This window comes from Cavia porcellus, unplaced genomic scaffold (genome assembly GCF_034190915.1).
Source record: "Cavia porcellus strain 051 isolate PalLab524CR breed Dunkin Hartley unplaced genomic scaffold, mCavPor4.1 scaffold_16, whole genome shotgun sequence".
NCBI classification, from domain to species: domain Eukaryota; kingdom Metazoa; phylum Chordata; class Mammalia; order Rodentia; family Caviidae; genus Cavia; species Cavia porcellus.
The window spans coordinates 32,068,885-32,088,989 of NW_026947499.1; the positions used below are offsets into that span (position 1 = coordinate 32,068,885).

The following is a 20,105-nucleotide window of genomic DNA, read 5'->3' on the forward strand; positions in this document are numbered from 1 at the left end:
TACATAGTGAATTCAAGGCCATTCTGAAGTACACAGAGAGACTCTGTCTCAACAAAATAAAATAAATAATAAAAATTTTAAAAAATAAGAAGGGCTCAATCTCCAGTATGGGGGGGGGGGAGAGACAGAGACAGAAAGCGAGAGAGGGAGGGAGGGAGAGAAAGAGAAGAGAGAAAGAAAGGAAAGAAAGAAAGAAAGACAGACAGACAGACATCAGTGGAGTTGAAAGCAGCAAGCATAAAAAGACAGGCACCGAAAAGGCCTGGTACAGGACCCCAGTGGTATGCAAACACACAAGGATAGGGTAGTTGGCCAGGCAAAGTGTGTAACATATCACAGGGCCTCTGGATAACAGGTCTCCTGGATCACACAGAAACTCTGAACACACCCAGATTTTAAGAGATAGCCCCAAGCCTAAACAAGGTATGCCCAAGACAGAACGCTTGCCAGTACATGGAGAGCAGCAGCTGTGGCTTCCCTGGTCTGAGTTTTATAGGTCATGTGTTTCCTTCTTTACACAGCAACATGTTCACTCATTTGCCGCAGCAGTTATTTTACCATTTAAAAATGACCTTGGCACTTTCAGATGTGCCGGGATAGGAAGGTAGAGAAAGAGAGTCCAGCAGCTCCTCTTGAAGTCTCCAGAAATGGACTGAAGCAGCAGCTGTTTCCCAAGGATGACTGTTGCTGGGAGAGGTGCAGTCTCAGTGCTTGGCATGGGCCAGGCCATGAGAGGGCAGCACAGGTTAGGAGGAAGTATCCTGCTCATAGCAATTAGCACAGCTCCAGAGCCACCTGGAATGTTCTGGGTGGTTTTGCCTTCCAAATAGTCAAACAGAAATTCTACTTACTGCTCCAAGCATGATCCTGAAAATCAGCCACCGGAAGCCCCACAGGACAACCCAGGACGTGGGGGTATATTTGGGCAGCCGAGACAGTGTCCAAAGGGGGCAGAGGAAGATCCCCAGGAACCCAGTTTCCAGCAGCTGTGACTCCCATCCTAGAACAACAGCAGGAGATATACAAAAGTTAATGGGAGAAAATGCATCGAAAAATCACTTCACAAGCTCAGTTAAGCTGCAAATAGTGCTTAAAACAGGACTGAGACAGAAAAGGCTAGGGTCACTGAATGTCTTCAGGGAAAATGAGATCCAAGATCTGCAGCTCTACTTGAGGGACCCAGCACTTGGGCAGGAGAGGCTTGTAAGTTTAGGAGAGGCCCCACCTTGCCCCATTCAGATGATGCCTGCCATCCCTGCAGGATACTGCAAAGCATCGTATCTGAGCCTATACCTGGATTCATAACCATCAATCCTGAGGTCTGTGTGCAGAGAGCTCTAGGCATCCTTCCTTCAATGTCTACTAGGGTGGGAATAGTCCTGCAGAGCTAAACAACATCCACACAGGACAGAGTACACGCTGGGAAAGACTTGCAGCCATGGAATGGCAGGCACTGTCAGTTTTTTGAGGAAACAGGAAGTTTAATCCTATATGTGGGGGAAGTGAGCTATTTTTCTTTCTGGGACCGACTACAGGAAACTTAAGAGTCCTTCCCGATACTTCTGTCAGGGTGAGCTCTACATACCCACATACACTGAGGTGAGGTGAACCCTTTCCTGGAGGTGGCTGCTAGCTTTATCCTTGCTAGTTCATCAATCCAGGGTGTTGGGGATGCCTATCCCCTCCAGGCTCTCAGCTGGGCTCTGAGGACCCTAGAGAGGGCCATGTGCTGCCCATGTGCTGACTGTGCAACAGCTCAGAGTCAGTGAAGTAATGTAGGTGTGTGGGAGCATGGAGAGGGGAGACCACAGGGTCCTGGGGATGGAGGGGAGTGTTCCTGCTGTCCTTGCAACTTTTCTGTACATTAAAATTATTTGAAAATTAAAACTTAATAAACAGAAACTAATTACATTGAGGAATAATGCCAAGTATGCAATAGACACCTGTAAGTTCACACTGACATCAATGATGTGATAAGTAAATAGGAACCAGAGACAAGTCCCCTGTGCAGAATTCCCTGTAATATACAGGCTCCATCCTCTTCCTCCCACAGAGCACAGGAAGGAAATAGAAAGCCATCTCAAGGTGGAGGCACCACAGCTCGGCCCTTGGTAAGATGGGGCTTCAGGGCATGAATCTGCAGTAGGCTGTGGCAGGAAGGTGCTCACCTGAGTCCACACACACGCATATACAACCTGTCTAATCAGGAGGGCACAGATCAACCCTGGTCTCAGGGAGGGGGTCCCACAAATCCTGACCACTTTGAACTGTCCAGGCTTCAAAAACAAGGAAGTATGAGAAACCATTAGCCCAAACGCGCTAGAGGAGATATGACTACTCAATGTCACCAGGACCCCGATGGAGTCAGGGATCAGGGAAAAGACACTAGGGGAAACTGAGGATATGGGAATAAAGTATGGATGTCAGTTAACAAGGTGCAATGAATGTATTACACTGATGCAAGGTACTGATAACAGGAATGTGGGTGTGGGATATATGGGAACTCTACTACTTTTACAACAATTCTGTAGATTTGAGCTGCTTTACACATTTAGGTTTATTTCTACAAAGGTGGGAGCCTGTAGCTGTACTAGGGTGGCAGGAAAGTGAGCACCCCTCACCTTCCTGGCCTTTGGTTCTTGCTCAGGATGATACATTTGTAGATAGTCACCAAAAGGTCAAGAGAGAACTGCAATCCCAGGTGAAAGGGTGAGGACTTCATTTTCCCTGATACACTAAGCTTTTCAGAGCACCAACCCAATAATCGGGACTGAGAAACAGCAATGGCTTTGGGTTAGAGAGATTTGTGAGTCACTGTGTGTATGTCCCCCTCGACAATCACTGCTCCATCAGGACAGATCTCAAAATTGTGCGAGGTGAGCCACTATTCACATGAGGCACCCATACTGTGGTCCTGCTTGCAGAAAGCTCTGGGATGAGCAGTCTCTGTGCAGGTGAAGACTACTAGGAGAGCAGTCACCTACAGGTGGAGCAGCACTGGCCTCTCACCCCAGCTTCCTACTGCATTTCCAGAGGGAGATGTGGAAAATGCCACTGAGCTGGCATTGGGGTTTTAGAATAATGGCTGTAGATGGCTTTCCTTGCCCTGGACATAGAGACCTACAACCTGGGCTCCTAGACTTCCTCAAGCTCCCTCTTCTGGATCAATCAGCAAAAGCTGGACTTTGTTTCCTCTGTATAACGATTTTTCCGGTTTTATCTTGAGACAATTTGCATTACATATGGGTGCATTTCACATAGGGTGTGCCTCATAATGTGGGCAATTTAATGATGGGAGGGTCCTACAGGTCAGGGAAGCTCCTGGCAAATGTGGTGGTAAGCTCCAGGAAGGGGATGACAAGTTCTGAGGAAGTACCTTGATATGGTTTAGACCTCAACTGTCCCTGAAAGTCATGTACTTTAAGGCTTGATGAGCTCCTGGGGAAAGTGACTAGGTCATAGAACTACTGATACAATTTAGTAGGCTACTGGAAGGTGATGGAAACTTAGGTATGATCCCAGTTGAAGAGAGAGTGGGTCCCTGGGAACTACATCTTGTTCCTGGCTGTTTCCTCCCGAGTTATTTCTCTTTCTTCTCCCTTTCTGTGCTTTTTTGGTGCCACGAGGCAACCAGCTTTCCTCTTCCATGTCCTTCTGCCACAATGTTTCTCCCTTTCCACAGAGCTAACAGCAAACGGAGCCAGCCAGACAACCGTGGACTGAGACTTCTGAAACTGTGAGCTGAAATAAACCTTAATGGCAGGCTCACTTTGGACATGACTTTCCCGACACCCAAACTGTCTGCCAGCACATGCATTGTTCTCAGCTCAATGGCAGTACCCTTGGCAAACACAGGATGTTGTAAAAGAGACAAGAGGGAGCACAAAATCTTCCAACTAACTGAAGACATCTGAAGACACCCAAACATTTATACCAAAGGACATTGCCCACTGAGGCACAAGACATCCAGGAACTCTAACCACTTTCCTGACTAATATCCCTTGCCTTCTTTCAAGCCCTATAAAAAATATCCACTTCTCTTTGCTCCCCAGTGATGGCCATTTTGCCCTCTGTCTACCGGCACCTAGACACAATAAATTCTACACCATTTTGCCTTTACACAAGCCTGGTAGTCTCAGCTGGTCTCCACCTCATGCTGCTCCTCACACTTTCCTCATTTGTTATTCACAGATACTCTGTCACAGCAACAAAAAGCTGGCTAACACAGATCAGTGCTCTGATCTCACTTCATAGGTAGAAAAACTCAGGAACCAGATGGCAGCAGAGCAAACTTGTCCCCATACAACATGAACAGGAAGGCAGCTATGGATTGTAAGTAAGATGTGGCTTCATCCTACAACCTCTATGCCAGTGGTGGCGAACCTATGGCACTCATACAGCAGCAGGTTTTATCACTGAAACCTTTAAAAGGTTTGCCATCACTGTTATACCATCCTTACCCCATTGAAACCTCTCACCAACTGGGGCAGGTAGCTTGGTGATAGCCATCAAGTAGCCTTTGGAGTTGGCTTGGTGATAGCCATCAAGTAGCCTGGCACATCCCCCAGTTTAGTGCTTAAGTGCTTTGTAGATGTGTGGAATAGAATTCCAGCTTTAGGGAGGTATAATGGTCAGAGTGATTGATTCATAATGGTAAGGGTAAGAGCCAGGGCCACACCTTGGTGCTACGAGGCAGGATGACAGGGTTGGGGTAATGGGAGACAAGGTGCCTTACAGGAAGAAGGCTGCTTGCAGTAGGGCTTGCTCAGACCGCCCGTGGCATCCTGAGTAGATGGAACATTCCCATCCTGTTCAGTCAGGGCACAGCTGCCAAGCTAGGCTTGGGGTCTCTTATGGTGCAACCCCTTTTCCTTCTCCCACACCCCAAGGTCACAAAGTGGCTTGCTGCAGCTTCCCAAGGGAAGCTAGAGTTGCGTGGACCCTGTGGAGGAAGGGAAGGCTGGAGTCCCGCCTGCTTGTTTCTCTGCTGGGATCCTGTTGAGTTTCAGCAGCTGTGCCGTGTGCACAAGGAAGGCCATTGTTCCCTGCTCTAGCATGGTGGAGGATGAGTCCCCAGAAAAAATAAATAACCAGCACATTGCCAGGGGTGGCTTTCAGGGTCCATGCAGCCAAGTGCCGGTATCATTCAGCTGCTCTTGCTTAGCATACCAGGTCCTCACAGGAGTAGATGGCACCTTCTATAGGATATAGGGGCATAAGAGGGACAAAGCCCCATACAGCCAAATTCCACCAACCACCTGTCCTGGCTGAGCAAGCCCCGCATGCTACTGTGGCTGCACACAGGGTCCCTTGGAGGACAAGGCTCCTAGCTCCTTCACTCTTCAATAGACTCCTTGATGATCTTGGGTGTGCAGCTCAGGAGAGCTCTGCCTGCCCCACGAGCCTGGGGGCTGTGCTGTTCCCCAGCACTAGCTGTGCATGTTAGGGATGAGGTCCTGCCAAGGGCACTATTAGGTGACCATCAGCTGAGAACCAGGAATAGTCCCAGCTAGAGCCTGATGCAGATGGCTCTCAAGAGTGACATGTGGCTGGTTCTATAAACTTTACCAGTGTCTGCTGCTTGAAAAACTGCTTTGAAGTCTGAGAAAATGGAGTCTCCAGGGCAATGTATACTGAGCAGAGGCAGCTGTGTGACACTGCCTAGTCAGTAAGGACAGGTGGGAGTGCCCAGGCTGTGTGTCTCCTGGGCATGCCAACCTGCTCACTATCTGCAAGGATGTGCCCCTGGGAGAATGGGTGACATCTGAGCTAGTGCCATCCTCTGGTTAGTCATGGAGTGCTAACAGAGACATTGGGTGGCTTCAGCCAATGTCTTTGGGGTCCAGTGGCCTGTAGGATGGACAGTCATACCCAAACAGACTGGGGGACAGCAGACCCCCAAGGATAGCACTGGCCTTTTCCAGTCATAGTCCACACTGGCCACCATGGTCATCTGCCTCTGTGTCCATCTGGAAAACCTTTCTGTGTGGTAATGACACAGCTGAGGAATGCCAGCAGGTGGAGGAAGTGGCACATGCCTAGCATGGAGTGACAGGGCAGTTGCTCTATCACTCTCCTCCTCCTGGGGCACATTTCAGCTTAGAAATCCCAGTGTAAGCACAGCCCATACCTGCTAGGACAACTCCCAAGGTTCTGAGCTCCATGTGACGTACCCTTGGCTGGACTCTCGACATCTGGGAAATGTAATTCCATGTCCCCACAGTCATGCCACTGATGGCTGTACAGGCAGAGCACATCACAGCACTGTAGAAGGCCTAAGTGGTATGCTGGGAATACTGGAGGATGGCTTTCTGGGGACATGGAAGATGGCACCTCAGCCCTAGCCACATCTACTGTGGCATTTGGACAAGTGTGGGCAGGCCAGTGCTTATGATGAGGGGCTCCAGCTTGCAACAAAATGCCTGTGCCTGCTACTAGTATAGACCACTCTCAGGAATAAGCAAATGTCCTTGTATGTACGAAAGACCCTGCTTCAGTGCCAACTTCCCAGCATATATAAGCAGCCCAGGCATTGGATGGAGAAAATATAATGGGACATCACAGAGGGACAGTGACAGGCCAGGTGAGTGAAACAGTCCTGATCTACTACTTTTTGTGGTCCATCTGAGAAAGGACATTTATCTCCTGCTCTGCTACCTACGGGGACTACTGCATCTCTCCAAGTTGAAAACCAGCTCTGTGATCTCTGTCCTTCTTCCCTCTCTTCCTCTTGCTGCTGTGGACTTTGGGAAACATGATTTCTCTGATTCACATCCCAAAGGCAATAACTGGTGCCATACAGAAACTGAAGCAGCTAGCATGCAGTTTCCAATGCAGAGTTTCAGACCTGGGGCCTCCCTCCTTAGCACCCTTGGTACTGGCCCAGAAAAGAGCCTCCTCTCAAGTGCCTGGACAGTGAAGTACCTCATCATTTGATAGCCACTATTTTAAACCAACCAATGTAAAGCTTCACCCTGAATCAAGGCTGCAAAGAGCTGGCTGCTCTGAAGAGCCTGAGGGGACTGTAGTGAGAAGATACTCAGGCTGGGATAATAGTGGCTGTGGCTGGCAGACTGGTCATGGATGGGTGCGGGGGATAACCAGGAGGAGCCAGATACTGGGCGAGGTGTTCTCCAGCATCTCAGACTGGGGCCCAAAGAGCTGGCACCTGCCTTGGCCCTGCCCTGGCTCATTCTCAGCTGAGTTCAGAGATACCTGCTCCCCAAATAAAACTAATGCAGATGGGGTCTGTATTGCTTCTCTCTGTTCAGGGGAATCTGAAGGTTCATCAGAGTCCTGGCTGGCATCTGTCACTGACTCTGGGCCCTGGGTGGGGAGGGTGGAGTCCTCATTCAACAACAAGGGAGTGGGGAGCACATGGGCAGGTGGCCAAGAGAAAGGGAACACCAAAAACACTCAGCAGGCAAGGACAGTTGTAGATAGGGAAGTGATGGGGCTGGAACTTTAAGACAACGTCCAACTAGTCCTCACGGTGGTGTAATGCTGCCATAATAGAGATCAGACGTAGGGCTTGGGGCTGGCTGAACACAGAAAGGAGCAGATCGCCCAGGAGACTAGGAGGCATTTGGAGCCTGGTAGGTGGAGAGCCCAGGGTATTGAAGCAGAGAGAGTATGGGAGCCCAAAAGATCCCTTGGTGGGCCACATCCTCTTGTCAGGTGAAGATGCTGAGCCCTGGGCCCAGTTACTTGCTCCAGGTCAGTCACTGGGCTCAGTGTCACTCTGCTATAAGACCAGGGTCAGCTAGGACACAGATGTACCTGGCTGTCATGAGGAGTGAAGGTTCAAGGTTGAGCTGGTGCCAGGCCAGAAGCTGGACAAGGGTAGCATGTGTCTATACAGATACAAGGGCAGATGTCACTTGGAGCCAGAGTCCACCATGTCAGAACCATACTACAAGATGTGATTTAAAACATCTCAGAAACACATCTCTTGATGGCCACTCTAGAAAAAAAATGCCAACCAGGTCTCATGAGCTCCATCGAAACTATTTCAACTACTTACAAAAAAGAGTAATTAAATATAGTACAGATGAATCCTTCAAAAGTGACAGCCACCATCCACGTGAGAAACAGGAAATCCATTAGCTTTGCCGTTAAAAACAGGGAGAAAGGAGTAAAGCACTCCCTTCTGACTGGCTGTCACTCCAGTGCTGAGCTGCCCGCCCTCTGCCACCCCAGGGGCTTCTAATGATGGCCCTGGAGGGAGCCAGGAGCTTTTAAAAGTTTCCTTAATTTTTATAGGTTATATTTTAGGATGAAAAGTTATGAGATAGCATACCAACATCTTGTTTTGCATATTGCTAGTAAGGAAAGGAGCTCTCTGCTACAGAAGCTCGCTGGGCCAGATGGTACAGATTAATGAGAGGTACAGCCCAAGCTCACATCATGGTGGAGGCTGCAGGCCTGCAAAGCTGGGGACCTGCCCCTCCATGTGTCTGACCTCAGGGTGAGTGTCCAACCATCGACTGCTCTGTTGGCATGGCATCACCCGGGCTCCCAGCAACAATGAGCCTTCCCTTCTCAGCTGGAAACATCCCAGGAGCCCAGGGATTCATGCTTGTCACTTTTCTCAAATCCTCTGACAGCTTGGATCTGCTTTTTTCTTACATTCCCTGCTCTGCAAAGCCACTTTTAAAGCGTTCAGCCTCCTGCCTCTCAAGTGTCTGTGATGGAGATTCAACCCCAGGAGTAGCCCCACTATGAACAGACCCAGAGCACTCGGGCCTGGTCATTTCTGACTACCATCTCTCAACCCCAAATGCACGGTGGGCATGTGGTCCCTAGGCAGCCTCATCTATTCACTGCAGCCATGAGTCCCTGAGAGTGGTGTTTCTCACTAGCAGCCACAGGGACCCTGCTAAGGGGCCTTGCCCATGCCAATGGCTGCTCCTGCTTCTCAGGGACAGCCACACAGTGCTGCTCAGCCTTATCCTCTGAGGCAGCCGTTGGGGAGCTGGGAAATACTGACTCCAGTGGTGTCCCTGTGGGAAGGATTGAAGCTAGGCCCTTTCCCACCCCCATTCTGCCTGTTCTGACCAGCTGCAGCGCCCCAGGCTGTTCTGAGTAAGGCTCAGCACTGGAATCTCCAGATGCACACAAACCCTACCAGCCTTGCGGGCCTTCAGGTCACGTGTCTCTCAAGGGAACAAGTTCTGTGAGCGCTGCTGTTCTTGCTGCCAGGAAGCTCGGAAGAAACACCACAGAGCTGGGAGGGAAGCCAGCAGGGGGTAAATCTATGTCAGAGATCAGATCTAAATAGAAGCACATTTTCTAACAAGTAGGTGTTTCTGAAAGACCTGGTTAAAGGTTTTATTTTTAAACAGAAATATGACAAACTGTAAGCTTCCAATTATTAAGTGTTTAGCAAATTGTTAATAGTGCATATATTTTAAGGATGTCTTTGGCGCCGCAGAGAAACAAGAAGTGACCCTGTAACCTACGTGTCCTTGAAGGGACTCTCAGTAGCGCTAGGTCACAGTGCTTGTTAATGCTTGATTTCCAAAAGAAAAAGCTTAGAGAGAGAGAGAGAGAGAGAGAGAGAGAGAGAGAGAAAGAAAGAAAGAAAGAAAGAAAGAAAGAAAGAAAGAAAAGAAAAGAAAGCTTGGCTGCCATGACGACTAGACTTCCGGCCCTGGGGGTGCCTGCTTTTCAGACCTGTGCAGGTGTCGTTTGCTAGCCTGGAAACAAAACGACATCCCTGGTAATGACCTTAGCTGGCTTCACTGGTTTTGGATAAATACAAAAATGTTTCCTGTCAGGGGAAATTAGACTTAGCAACAAAGATGTTTTTGGATTAATATATTCTAAATATTTGCCATATATCAGGCTGTAGGGTACAGTGCATGACCACTCTGTCTTTTGCTTCCTGTGCCTGGAGATTAGCCACAGCCTGCCCAGGTACAGATTGACCCAGGAGAGTCTGAGGAAAGTCTGTCACACCACTCCAGGCTCTGTCTGTGGCATGGGCCTATGGTGTCTCACACAGACCTCTGGTTGTTCAAAATGGGGAGGAAATTTAAAATTTTAAACTTGGATTCAAATGAATGTAAATCTTGGTGGCTGTGTGAGGCTAGTGTCCCTGCAGTGGACACTAGCCTAGTCTAGACCAGCTCTTAGCCACTCTGGGAGCACACCTGCTTGGGGTGCCATGTGGCAGCTGGCTTATGCTGGAGCTGTAGCTGGGCTGGCTCATGTACCCCTGCCTCCAGCTCACATGCATAGGCAATGCCATCTCTGCCCAAGGGAGGGTCTCTTGTTCCTGCAAGGCTCCGAAACCTGGGTGGGTCGGGAGTGAGGGCAAGGAATCAATGACCCAATTTGGTGTCTGTGTGAGTCATGCTGCAAAAATGGGGTCCTTTTCTCTGAATTTCAGACATTACTCTTTTCTAGGCATCTTTAATGCAGCTGATGGTTGGGTTCATTGCATATGGGGACTGGTGTGCCCAGTTTCCATACAATATGCTTGTTAACCATAAGGCCACCAAGGTCAATACACCTGCACAACAGGTAGGAATCACTACACCTCTACCACATGTGCCAGGACAGGGCAGAGGCCATGGTAGCAGACAGAGAACTGGCTGGGCCAGAGGTCAGAGTAAATCCTGATCAGTGGACAAGGCAAGGCCAGATGAGTGGTCAGGGAAGAGGGCAGTGGACAGGGGAGAGGTCAGGCCAGTGGCTAAGGCCAAGCAGTAGGGCAGGGAAGAGGTTAAGGCAGTCCTGTGGCCTCTGTCTTACATAAAGCAGCCCTGCTGGGAGCTATGATGGACATACTGCTCTTTCTCTGCTCCCCAGTGTCTGCAGCAGCATATGGCCATGGTGTCTTCACACTTTTGACAGCAAGTCATCTTTAGCCCTACCCCATGTCTGTGGTGACAGGCAGCACCAGGGCTGGGGAAAGCCTCCCTACCACTTACTCTAGGCCACCAATATATGCATGCCACAGTGTGGGTGTATAAGGCCTGCACAGGTAGCATCTCAACCAGACTAGATCCAGCGATCCTGTCAGTGCCACAGTGACAGCTGACATCCTCGGCCACAATGGCAGCCCACCCTTGATGTTCAGGAAAAATTTTCAGACAGCTTGCTTGCTTCCTTTCACTCTCTCTCTCTCTTTCCTCTTCTCCCTCTCTTTTATACTGGGAATTGAACTCAGGCCCTTGAGAATACCAGGCAGGTGTTGTGCCATTGAGCTATACACCCAGCCCCAGACAGCTTTCTTGCATAGATCACTTAAATGCTGTATTTTAGCTAGGTCAGCAATATGAGCAGTCCAAGGGAAATGCCACACAGTGATCACAGAGATTCAGAGGGAAGATGGAGTAAGTGGACCTGGGTGCACTGGCCTGGGCCTCCTTCTTTCTTAAGGTTTCAGACCGAGGTTCTGCCCCCAATGCCCCGAAGTTCTCCTTGGAGGCTAATACTTGTCATGAGCTTCCGTCCACACCAGCACTGACGTCTCCCCATGGCACTTCAGGATGAGCCACACACAGTACATTTCACTCTGGACCCAGTGATGCAAGCATCACAGCTGAAGTAGTGAAGCTCCCATGAGGATGAAGAGGAAAACACACTTACATGGCATAAAATGATCAGAAAACTCACAGAGAAACAGACCTATAAAAAAGAAGCTAAACATTTTCTAGAACTGAAAAATTCTAGAACTGTTAAGTTTAATAGCAGAATGGAGAGAATAAAAGGCAGTGAACATGAAGATAGGTCAAGATTATTCATTCTAAAGAAGAGAGGTTTTAAAGATGAAGAGAATAGAGCCTTGAGAACATACCGGGGCCTCACAAGCCTCACACACTTGCAGTCACAATCAGAGAACATAGGATAGAACAAAACTGAGAAAATACTAGCAAAAATTATCCAAGTTTGGTAAGACATAAATTACAGGTTTAAGAACCTCAGTGAATCATAAGCACAATGTTTAAAAGTAGACACATGCTAATCAAACTATGAGAAAACAGAAGTCTCCAAAAACAGTTAGAGGAAAATGACTCAGGGCCTCCAGAGAACCGACACAGAGTGGCAGGTGGCTCCATCAGCGCTAGGGAAACAGAAGCAGAGGCTGTCTTGTCCTTCCTCAAGACAACAGGCTGCCTCTGGCAGTTCTGCAGTGTCACCAACAGCAGGAGCAGACCAGTTGCTTGGAGAGAAAGGCTGGCATGGCTAATCTAGGAAGGCAACAGGGTCAGCAAACCATGCAAGTAGGAAGCAGTTTTCACCAGAGGCAAAGCCTCAGGCCTCATTCTGTAGGAATTGTCAGGGCATTTTTTTGAGCTGGTCAAGGGCAGAATGTGGTTCATTTTTTGTTTTTGTTTTAAATCACACACAAGCCTAAAAGGCACCCAGTGAAAACAAAGCACTTTCTTCTAGCTATACATCAGAGGGTAAGATAGTGACTTCATGCCTTAAGTCACACCACAAAGGTGGAACAGGCTGCCTGTCAAAAAAAGGTTGCTGCTGAAGAAAGTCTGTCTCCCATGACCAACTGGAAGTAGCCTCCAGTGGGGACACAGCATGAACTGTTGCTGTCACTCATGGTCATGGTGGCCATTCTCTAGCCACTGAGGCAAAGTCCTACATGGAGGCACAGGTCATGGGTGTCAATGCTGGATCCTCTGGGAAGCAGCACACATGTTTAGCATGATCACAGAGCAAAGCTCCCCCTGACAGGGATGTCAGGTACAGGTAGGCAGTCATGTGAGTTCCTGTAGGCATTTAGCCTGGTACCTAACTCAGAAAACATTTCAAAAATCATGTTTTTAGATTAGGCACTGTAGCACATGCCTGTAATCATAGCACTCAGGAGGCTAAGGCAAGAGGATGGTCATGGGTTCAAGGCCAGCCTAGGCTACAAAGTGAGTTCAAGGCCAACCTGAACTGCACAATAAAATCCTGTCTCAACAAACAAGCAAACAAACAAACGAAAAAGCCATAATCATGTTTTTCCCAAGCAAAACAGAAGTTCTACATTTAAAGAGGTCTGCCACCCAAAGAGACTGACAACTGGACCCTGAGACTGGGAATAAGGAAACCCCTCAGCCTCATGTGGAAGAAGGAATTGCTCCATAGACCAAGACATGGCTCAGGCCATGCCCAGCACCACCACCTGAGGCATCCACTGAGGCAAGCACTGCCCATGGACACTTCCCAGAGTAAATGGCCACACTCCCTAAGGAATTAGGCTTCTGCTCCAATCCTGTGTTGAGTAATGAGGAGGGAACTGCTACCCAGCTCCTGTACCTGGCAGTTACAGGCAGTGTTGAGCATCCACTGGCTCATACTGTACTAGTTGGTCTCTTTGCTTTGTCCACTGATTTGGACCTGCTGGTCATCTGTGCTTCTTATGATGTTTTTTGGCTGTTATTTTTGTTGGGGGATGATGACTATTACTGCTGATTTTGACACAATCAAAAGGAGAAAAAAAGAACTGCCCATTTCCTGAGATGAGCCAAATGGGTTTAATGGTACCAGCTCTTTCAGATCCAGATACTGAAGTCAAAGGACTCAATAAGAGTATGAGATTCCATTAGTGAAGATTGAAGTTCATTTCTAAAACAACATGTAATTTGCATAAGGTGAAGACAATGGACCAGACAGCACTTAGACTGAAAGCCTCCGGATACACTGCTGTGAAAGCCAGCTAGTCCCTGCAGGATTGCACACCCTAAGGACTTGGAAGAGTATGGAATCTCTGTCCTGACTGGGCCCTGTAGCATGGCCAGGACCACACTGGTTGTCTTGGCTGTTGCCGATTCTTCAGAGCTCTGCAGCTTGGAAGCAGATAGTCCAAGGGCCTGCAGCTAGCACTGCAGGATGGGCCACTATTTGGTTTGGGTCAGTGGAATCAGCTACAGCCCACAGCACTTGGGACAAGCTAAGGCAAGGTCAGGAACCTGGGTATGTTGTCCCTGTGCCCACCCAGCCTCCATAGAAAGATCCTGTCAGGAGTTTCTTAGCCTGATCAAGATCTCTCATACCCCTCCACTCTCTATCACATCATCTTCACACCTATCTGCTGGGTCCTGTAAGCAGGCCAACCTCCTCACAGACTGACAGATGCCTGTGTCCTTCACTCATTCTTCCTTAGATCTCCATTGACCTGAATCGCCAATACCAGGGATCTCTGCAGCCCCTAATGCTCAGAGGGCCCCAGGCCTGGGCAAACCCCACTGCCTCCCCACCCACTAAGGGCACTGTCAGATGGCAAGCCTATAAGAAGCATGTCACACTTTCTCAAAACAGCAACTTCTCTCTGCCAGCAAGGCCTCTATCTGCCTTGACACCATGGCCACTCATTGTCATGAAGTCCCAGAAGTTACCAGCTGTCTGATTCACTGTTCTGGTTGACTTTCATTTCCCCTGCCATAGACTGAGATGGGTCCTCATACCTGACTCTCTCTGTACATCCTTGATCCTGCATCAGAACCTATGGATGCCTGCATCTAGGGCTCCTAGCAACTGGCCACGCTACCCAGGAAGGCCACAGCCTCATGTGCTCCTAGTGGCATCCATGTCCCCCAGGCCACCTGTGCACTATGACTCTGAAGCAACCACTAATGGGGGCTACTGGTTTAATATGTGTTCCCCTCCCAGGATCAATCACTTCACATGCTAATCAGCCACCTATACCTCTTTAATAAACTGCTTGGTGTTCACAGAAGTTTTTGGAGTCTATGTTTGAAAATGTCCCCACTGAGTATCTCTAACACCACACTGTCTCAGGCACTTGCATCACCAGAGTCAGAGCAGCCATGTCTGCTTTCCATATGCTTATAACATGCTGCTTTTCTGCAAACATTTTATATTTAGGTTTTCTGTGCACCCATATAAAATGCAGAGATGTGAAGCTTCACTCTCTGAGGATTGGTTCTGGGACACTTTCACAGATTTGACTTTGTAGACTTAATGCATAGTCCCTTCATTTCTCAGCCCATGCTTCTGGTGTGACACCCAAGGATGCTGTCTTTGTGTCTCACAACTGAGACACAGAGCAGTCCCACTGAGGTGGGGTCATCCCTAAACCCACTGTCCTATCTAAGCATGAGAAAAACATTAGCCAATCTGAGGGATGTTCTACAGGATACATGGTCAGGGCTGGCAGCACACCAATGTCATGAGAAAGTAGGAGAGTCTGAGAGACTTCCACATCAGGGTACATAGGAGACAGGAAGGTTGATGCCATGGGATCCCTGGTGGGGCCCTGGGCTTAAAGAGAATTGAAGAAATTCAAAGAGAACATGCAACTTGTTTGGAATAGGTTTCTCCATGTTGAGCACCAAGCTTCATGGAGGGGAGGGAGCACACTGTACTCTCTGCCTGCAGCTCCTTCGGAAAGAAGGAGCTGCTTCAGGGCACTGTTCTGCATGCTGTCAGCACCATCTCTAGATCACATGCCTGGTTGCTTCACAAAGGCACTGCTGGGGAGGCAGCAACTGGCAGCTCTGATCTTGGATGGATCTGCTCAGCAAGTCAGGAGCAGAGGGAGCTCAGATGTGGTTCATGTGATGTCCACTAGCCCTTAACTGGCCGCCCTTTGGGGTTTTACCCAGCACAATCTGTACCTTAAGGGCTAAGGTCAACCTGCTATAACTGGGTTGTCTTCATGGGTACACAGTCATGAGCTCTGAGCAGAGAATAACCCGAAGAGGCCATGTAGGAAGTAGGAACCACACTTGCGTGTTATGCAGCTGTTCAAGTAAGCAAAGCTGTGTGTGCAGAACACCATATGGCCAGAGATGATCAAGTCTCTCTCATGTGTAAGTTCCTGAAGATAAACCTGAGAGCTGAATGCCACAGAGAAAACAACATGGATGGTTGTTTCCTGAGTTTCCTCTCTCTGCTCAGCACCTGGAGTGAGAGGAAGCCCATGCTTGGCTATCTACCTCTGGCCTCCTGAGCTCTGCCAATCTTTACCACCATTTGCATTTACCTATAGAATGATGGGAATGAGATCCCAATGCAAAATGGATTCATCAGCCAAGAACCACATGCCCCACGTGACTCTGGTCAGGTGAGGGAGACAGATGCTGAGCATTACACCATGGCCAACACTATGTGGAATACAGATAGAGGGCTCAAGCCATAGGACACTCTCCTATAGTCATGACTCCCATTGGCAGGCTGACCCCAAAGCTAGTCATGTAAAGAACAGACAGGATATCCATATGTATGGATGCAGCTCTGATGTGGAAGCCCATCCCCAGCACTGGGCCAACCCTGCCTTTGCCACCCAGGCCACATCTGGGAGGAACTGTGAGAACTCTAGGCATTCTTTCCCTCTCTGGGGCAGCTATGCCCCTCCCAAGAAATATGTTGCTACCCCATAGTTGCCACTTTGACAGAGGAGTGAACTGTAGACCAGGTGGGAGGGGGTCCTCCTGCTCTGTGCCATGTCCACTGTCCTGTGTCTGGCTGGTGTTTGCTATTTGTAAAGATAAGGAAGAGGAGATGGTCTGAAGACCATCACCAAACCCAACGATGCTTGTGGTATATTCACAAGTACAAGTATCTACACTGGTGGCTCTGGATTTGGGAGCTGCTGTTGAAAACCATGGAAAACATCTGATAGGTTCTTGGTGGCTTCTGGCCAATGTTCTCCCAGGTTGCAACCTGGAGTGGGTATAAAACCTCTCCCAAGGACAGCAACATACAAGTGCAGCTCCTCTCATGCTGCGTGTGGCCACAGCTGTCCTCAGCTGTCCATGGAAGCAGTGGTTCTGAGCTCTTCCCTGGGACCTGAGTGGCTGGAGCTAAGGTAGATGTGGAAATGGGGACAAGGCAGGGTCTAGTCAGGGGTATAAGTGGAGAAAAGGAAAGCTGGGCCTAGCAGGGCAGGAAGTACCTGCTAGATGAGCAGAGCCCAGATTCCTCCATTTTGTCTTCTGTTCTGAAACATCAAAGCATTTATGCTGGCAAGCAGATGCTGTGCCACAACAAGCTAACAGTATCTGCCTGCTTCTCAAGTTCAATGAAGGTCAGATTTGCCAGTGCTGCACACTCTCCCTCATCCAGCCAGAGGTCTTGAAGCCAGGAAGCTCCGGGACACACACCAGATTATGGATGTACCAGGCCTGCCAGCAGCCATCATGCCACCTAATGAAGCAAAAAGTCTTTCTTGAGCCTCTCTTGGGAGCTCACTAAGACTTAGCATTTGGTAGATGCTATGCAGGGCAAAGTGCATACAATGAGGGTTTACCTTGTGGTAGACAATGGCCATCCACCTACACAAGTCAGTCATTTCTATACATATGGCCAAAGGTTGGCAAACAATGTTTTTTTTTAGCATACTGGCTTTTGTCACTAGAAGAAAGGAGGCAGCTGTGGAAAAAGGCCATTAACACAATGCCTTGCCCAACACGAGAAGGTCACCTGCCCTGGGCAGAGGCTAATGCATTATCGAATGTATCTCATTATGTTAAAAGAAAAAAGTCATACTCAGAGAGACTGAACAGTTGTGGAGAATTTAGAATAAACTAGTGAGACACATTAGAGGTGAAAAACTAAGCAAACAAGAGGCAAGTATTAACTTTAGGAAAAACAAACGTTTGCTAGAAAACAAATGATTAGCTAAGTGTGGCATACACTTATAATACCAGAGTTAATGGAGACTGAAGCAGGAGGATTATAAGTTTAAGTCCAGTCAACTTAGTAAGATCCTGTCTCAAAAAGTTAAAAAAAAAATGGAGGGGGCAGAAATGTAGCTTCCCAAATTACAGCTCACTATTTGGCATAGCAGTCAAATTTTTCATAATCACAATAATGTAAGGAATGACTACTATGTTAAGAAAAACTGTGACAGCTATATTTAGATGGTGAAGGGAAGAGCATCAGGGATGTGGAAAGTGATCTTTGCCAGCCATAACAGGGAGTACATAGGGTTTTAAAGCAATTTGCCAACAACGACACTACAAAAAACATATTACTTAGAACTACAGATACAAATATTTAAATAACTGCTAGTGAAGATGAAGTATATCTGTACTATAGAATTTGGAATGGAGAGGTAAAACAAAGTATTGCTATTTTTTATGTACCATGTAATACAATTTGGCTAATTCACATACATGCCTAATTTTTCTATTTTAATAATTAAAAGAACAATGATCAGGCCATTACCTGGACAGACTATAAGGAAGTCTGAAGTTGATCAATAGAGGACACCCAAAAACAAAAAGAAAAAAAAATAAGAGGATGCCTTAAGCATTCATGTAGGCAGCTTCTCGTACAACAGACATCAGCACTGAAGGTTACAAAATCATATCATCTGTCCTCCTCAAGGGAACACTGGCTGTGTCTCCCCTGATAAGGTGAGACAGGGACACAGCTGAGGGGAGCGGCTGCCTGTGTATGTGCTTTTGTTAACAGATAAGAAATGAATTAAGCTGTCAGCTCAAGACATCAAGATAGAGACCCCTTCCTCTCAGAAGGTGGAAGAAATTTAAAAAAAATAAAAATCAATGAGCTAGAATGAAATTTTAAAAAGTTGGATAGGGGCTGGGATGTAGTCGGGAAAAGAGCACTTGCCTAACACATGTGAAGTCCTGAGTGTGATTCCCAAGGACTTCAAAAAACAAAATAAAAACAAAACACTCTAATAAACACACCTGGTCTTTGCAGACCTACAAAGGAAACAACCTGGGGCTGCTCTGCCCACAAGGAGGAGAGGAGGGAAATACAAGCACCCAATAGCATGCAAGAGATTCGAGATCGGCAGTGAATGGGTGAGGTAATTCTAGCAGTCTCCTGCAGGAGTGAACATGTAGTGGAATTCTTACCACAGGACACTCGGGGAAGTTCCTTAACCACCTGCTGACAGGCAGGATGGTAGGATGGAACCAGCTTCCTCAACACCAGGTGCCCCATGCACAGACTCAGTGATATACTGTGAACTAGGAGAGCCAATGCCAACCAAGTACCCCACATCTACATAATCTAGTATAAATAAGAAGCAAATTAGAGGAATTCTAGGTGGAGTCCACCCACGTGGATTAAAATGGATTATGGGGCTGGGGATTTAGCTCAGCAGCATAAGCACCTCCTTGTAAGCAGGCAGTTGTGAGTTCGATCCCGGTACCGATAAAAAGGAAAAAAGACAATAAATAAATAAATAAATAAATAAAATGGATTATGAATTATGGCAGGAGAGCACTCTTCCCCTTTAACTGATGAATAAAGAGAATCATATTTTAGAGACAGAACTGGTAACAGAGCATAATGGGAGGAATCCAAATCAAGCACAATGCTAGTGATCCTGTGAATTATGAAACACAAAATTTAAAATGTATTTTCTTCTGGGTACAACTAGGTGCTTTTTGTGAGATATTACTAAGTATAAAGAAAAAGAATGGAGAAAATACACAAATGTCCCTATTTGGGTATAACAAATATGACCCAGAGCTACTCTGGAATGATGACTCTGCAGGTCTGTGGCCAGCAGGTCATGACAGCTCTGACACTGCTGACCCAGGCTTCTCTGTGCTTCCTATGAAGGACAAGATACCAGGCATTTCCCATTCCTAGGTGACAGGGAATGATGGTTCTTGTTAGTTTCAGTTGACATTTTTGGGAACTGGGTTCTTCATGGTATATCCCCTCTGTAGCGACATGCCAAGTTGTTAAACCCAAGAGCAGCAGAGCAGGACTCCAGGAAGGAGGCATGGGGTTGGCCCACTGGCAGCAGCCCGGCAGTGACTGCTTTTGATTATGGGAATAATTTAATTAAAAGAAACTGTTCTCCTGAACACTGGACTGGGAAGAGTTAGACAGATTGTAAAGTGAAGTGGAGGGCAGGAGAGCTGTGTAGAGTGCAGGGTCGGGCCATGTGCTCTGTGAATTCTTGGGCAGAACCTGCTGCAGTGAGGCAGCCATGCTAATCGCTTCCTGCAGGCAGGCTCTGCTCCAGCACTAATAGGTCTTAATAAAAACCTCCAATTGGCCAGTAAACTCCTCATTAAGTTGTTTTTAAAGCATGAATTTAAGAGCGGCCAGGGTAAAGGGTCATGCAGAGCATTTCATTCACAATGGCTGGCAGGAGGTGCTGCCGAGACGGGAAACACCCGATGCAAGTGTCCCAG

General features: G+C 47.9%; 2 protein-coding genes across 7 annotated transcripts in view; one reads left to right on the plus strand and one right to left on the minus strand.

Annotated features, from left to right (window-relative positions):
* The window catches only part of LOC111754000 (uncharacterized), a 105,493-nt gene extending 101,375 nt beyond the window's left edge, over positions 1 to 4,118 (plus strand). For all 4 annotated transcript variants that reach the window (XR_010039778.1, XR_010039779.1, XR_002788737.2 and 1 more), the window contains one exon: positions 3,683 to 4,118. The gene's annotated coding sequence lies outside the window, so the exon portion shown is untranslated. The remainder of the gene's footprint in view (positions 1 to 3,682) is intronic.
* Lmf1 (lipase maturation factor 1) overlaps positions 1 to 20,105 on the minus strand; it is a 111,133-nt gene that overhangs the window by 49,798 nt on the left and 41,230 nt on the right. For all 3 annotated transcript variants that reach the window (XM_003478086.5, XM_063226247.1, XM_063226248.1), the window contains one exon: positions 852 to 1,000. In XM_003478086.5, the coding sequence (XP_003478134.2) occupies positions 852 to 1,000 (149 nt within the window). The remainder of the gene's footprint in view (positions 1 to 851; positions 1,001 to 20,105) is intronic.